Source organism: Rhipicephalus sanguineus, chromosome 9 (genome assembly GCF_013339695.2).
Source record: "Rhipicephalus sanguineus isolate Rsan-2018 chromosome 9, BIME_Rsan_1.4, whole genome shotgun sequence".
Classification (NCBI taxonomy): Eukaryota; Metazoa; Arthropoda; class Arachnida; order Ixodida; family Ixodidae; genus Rhipicephalus; species Rhipicephalus sanguineus.
The window spans coordinates 120034484-120037478 of NC_051184.2; the positions used below are offsets into that span (position 1 = coordinate 120034484).

Sequence of the window (2995 nt, forward strand, 5' to 3'; positions counted from 1 at the left end):
TACGCAAGCAAATAAACTGAAAAATTTCGGGGGGGGGGGAACCCCCCCCCCCCCCCCCCGGCTACACCCCTGACCCTCGCCTTTTGCCAGCCGTTTCAGTGGACTCACTCACTCACTCCCCCATTCTACTACTTGTCTAAAAAACTCAATATGCCGATTCTATCATAAAGTGCCGCCACCGTAGACTTTTCACTAGGGAGCTATGACCGCACGGCCGTTCATGTAGGCTCCCTGCTTTTCACGCTCATTCTACTGAGTAGGTATATTAACTCTATGTTCTGCAGGCACTAAATTACAGTGTTCTGTATACTAAATGTATCAAACTTAGTTTACGACAAGCCAGATGAACTGGCGAGCAACAAACTCTGATTAAAGCGGATTTCGAAAAATCGTCGGTTTGGCCGCTTTTAGTGGGCCTAGCTGCGAGCGAAGTCTGCGAAGCGACAACACTGTGCTTCCCCCCAGCGGACAATCTCCGCGTCGAAGAAGAGCGTTCGGCAGCCTTCGAAGAAAGGAACCGAGCTCGGGTCGCCGTCGGCCCCACGAAGAACGAGCCTAGGCGGCGAAAGAGCGCGCACAGAACCCGAGACGATGGACGTGTTCCTGATGGTGCGACGGAAAAAGACCACCGTCTTCCTGGACGCCAAGGAGACGACCTCGGTGCGCGAGCTGAAGAAGATGATCGCCGGGATCACCAAGGTCGCGCCCGAGAACCAGGTGCTCTACAAAGACGACCAGTGCATGGACGACAACAAGGTGCTCACCGAGTACGGGCTGAACAGCAGCACGGCCAAGGCCCAGGCGCCGGCCACCGTGGGGCTCGCCTTCCGAGACCCCGACACGGGAAAGTTCGAACCGCTCGAAGTGACGCCGCTCTCGAGCCCGCCCGAGCTGCCGGACGTCATGAAACCGCCCGAGTCGCAGACCCACGAACAAACGGTGGCCTGAGATACACACAGCTGCGTTCGTTACCGCCGCCACTTATTTGCCCGAACAGCGCTCGCTGCTCACCCCGACGCCTATCTTCTTTTTGTCTCTCCTCGACCACGGTTGAAGCTTTTCCTCGTTCCCTGGGCCACCTTCCGTGCCTCTTCGGGGACTCCGCTTTTGCCTTTGGTTCAGTGTGTGTTTCTCTCAGCGCCGGACTGTCATCGATTCGGAACAGAAAATGGTGGGTCACTACTAACGAACTGCTGTGACGTGCGAGATAAAAGTGTTTTATTATTATTTTTTTAGTTTTCTTGTCAGCCTTCGAAGAAGCGATTTGCCTGTTGTCCAACCTCGGCTGTCACGTGGTTGCTGTTGCTAGACCCCCCAACCCGCCTTGTCTCTCAACTGGACGCGCCGCGAAAGGACGGGGGAAAAGTTCGTTTTTTTTTAAGGCTTTTATTTTTTTTCCCCCCTAGACCTAACCGTGACACTGCACGTTTTCTACCCACCATGCCTCGTTTGCAGTTCATTCTCTCGGGTTCATCGCAGAACTTGCGTCAAGCGCGCGCCTCGGAAAAATACATTTTGTTTCACCAGTTGAGTGTGCTTATGCCGATGACTGCACAGTTCTTGTCGACGCACCTTCACACCGGATAGCGGCACGCTCGTCTCGTTGTTGTTCGTATTCGAGCTCTTTGCGACAGTTGCCCAGTTTGTTTTTTCTTTTGTTTTTGTTCTCACGAAGTCGGTGAAGCTGTCCGGTGTGTCACTAGTGCAGAAACACCTCCTCCCCCACCTGGGCTTGCGTGAAATCTAAATATAAACCATTCTTGGCACTGCTCGTGCTTGGCGAGACGAGGTGCAGCTTGTAGATTTTTCGCTTCTCGAAACATCCGTGTTTACGTAGAATCTGCAATAATGACACACCATTTCTCTTCTTTCACTTTGCAGCTTCTGCAGCGTGTTAGCAAACTTGCTTCATTCTTACAGCAGTCGCTGGTTGTCTGTGTGGTACGAGGACCCCGCAGCATAAGCCTCGACAGAGGCTTGCTTGGAAGATGCATTGTGAAACTGCGATGCCGCATCACTGTCGAGATTGTGCTCTGTCCCGATTCAAGCACATTATGACAGCGCCACGGGTCTCACTGGGCACTTGCTGAAAACCTCCCATTCGTAACAATGTCTAGCTTTTCACGTTAGCCTTAACGATGCACTGTGCTGCACAAATTAGTGGCAACCGCTTCGTGCAGAACAGTGCCGTGTGTGCAGTCGTCGTGACAGCTCCTGTGAATTCCTTTCACTGAGGGCTCTGCTGGCCTTTAAGCACACCGGTGGAGAGGTATTCTCAATTGGTTGTTTGCATATGTAGCAACTACGCTGCTCATCACGTTTAATTTATTTTAACAAAAAAAAAAATTAGCTAGGAGCTTTTTGTAACACCGAGACAATTGTGTGTGTGGAACGAATGTGAATACACGGTCGGGTGCAATTTTCTTTGCTTTTAAAAGAAATTTGTGGCCTACTAGGTGAGATATTGCTTTTGTTATATATAAAAAAAATAGTCAAGTATTTAATAGTGTCCAGGCACATGCATTGTTCCAAACGGTGAAAAAAAAATTGTACTTAAGAATTCACTGTGTAGCAGATCCATTTGGCGCATTAAAGCAGTTTGTTTTAAGGTTGTGCATACATACATTGTGTAGCTCCTTGTGGTGGTGTTTGTCCAATTTCTCCTAAATGCGAGGGCGCTTTTGAAAGCTGTGCCTGCGATAACTTTTGTAAAAATCAAGCGTGCCAGCAAGAGTGCCTCCTGGGATCATACAACTCGTGTTGACACTTCACAATGGCTGATAAGATGCAGTTGGAGTGATGTAAAAATCAAGCGTGCCAGCAAGAGTGCCTCCTGGGATCATACAACTCGTGTTGACACTTCACAATGGCTGATAAGATGCAGTTGGAGTGATCTTACACAGCATATTAAGGCCTGAAGCGCCACATCAAAAGAAAAACTTGGCGTACAGTATAGGATTTTTGAATTAAGAAACGGCGCTAGAACAGGACGAAG

The 2995-nt window shown here is 49.8% G+C and overlaps 1 protein-coding gene across 1 annotated transcript; it reads left to right on the forward strand.

Annotated features, from left to right (window-relative positions):
• Positions 1–450: 450 nt before the first annotated feature.
• LOC119406081 (elongin-B-like) lies at positions 451–2608 on the forward strand. The gene has a single exon (XM_037672940.2). It carries the CDS (start codon positions 592–594, stop codon positions 946–948), a length of 357 nt encoding a protein of 118 aa, XP_037528868.1. The 5' UTR covers positions 451–591; the 3' UTR covers positions 949–2608.
• The last annotated feature ends 387 nt before the right edge of the window (positions 2609–2995 follow it).

What these genes read in the sequence shown, in the direction of transcription:
- LOC119406081 (XM_037672940.2), top strand. Translation starts at nt 592, where the DNA reads ATGGACGTGTTCCTGATGGTGCGACGGAAAAAGACCACCGTCTTCCTG.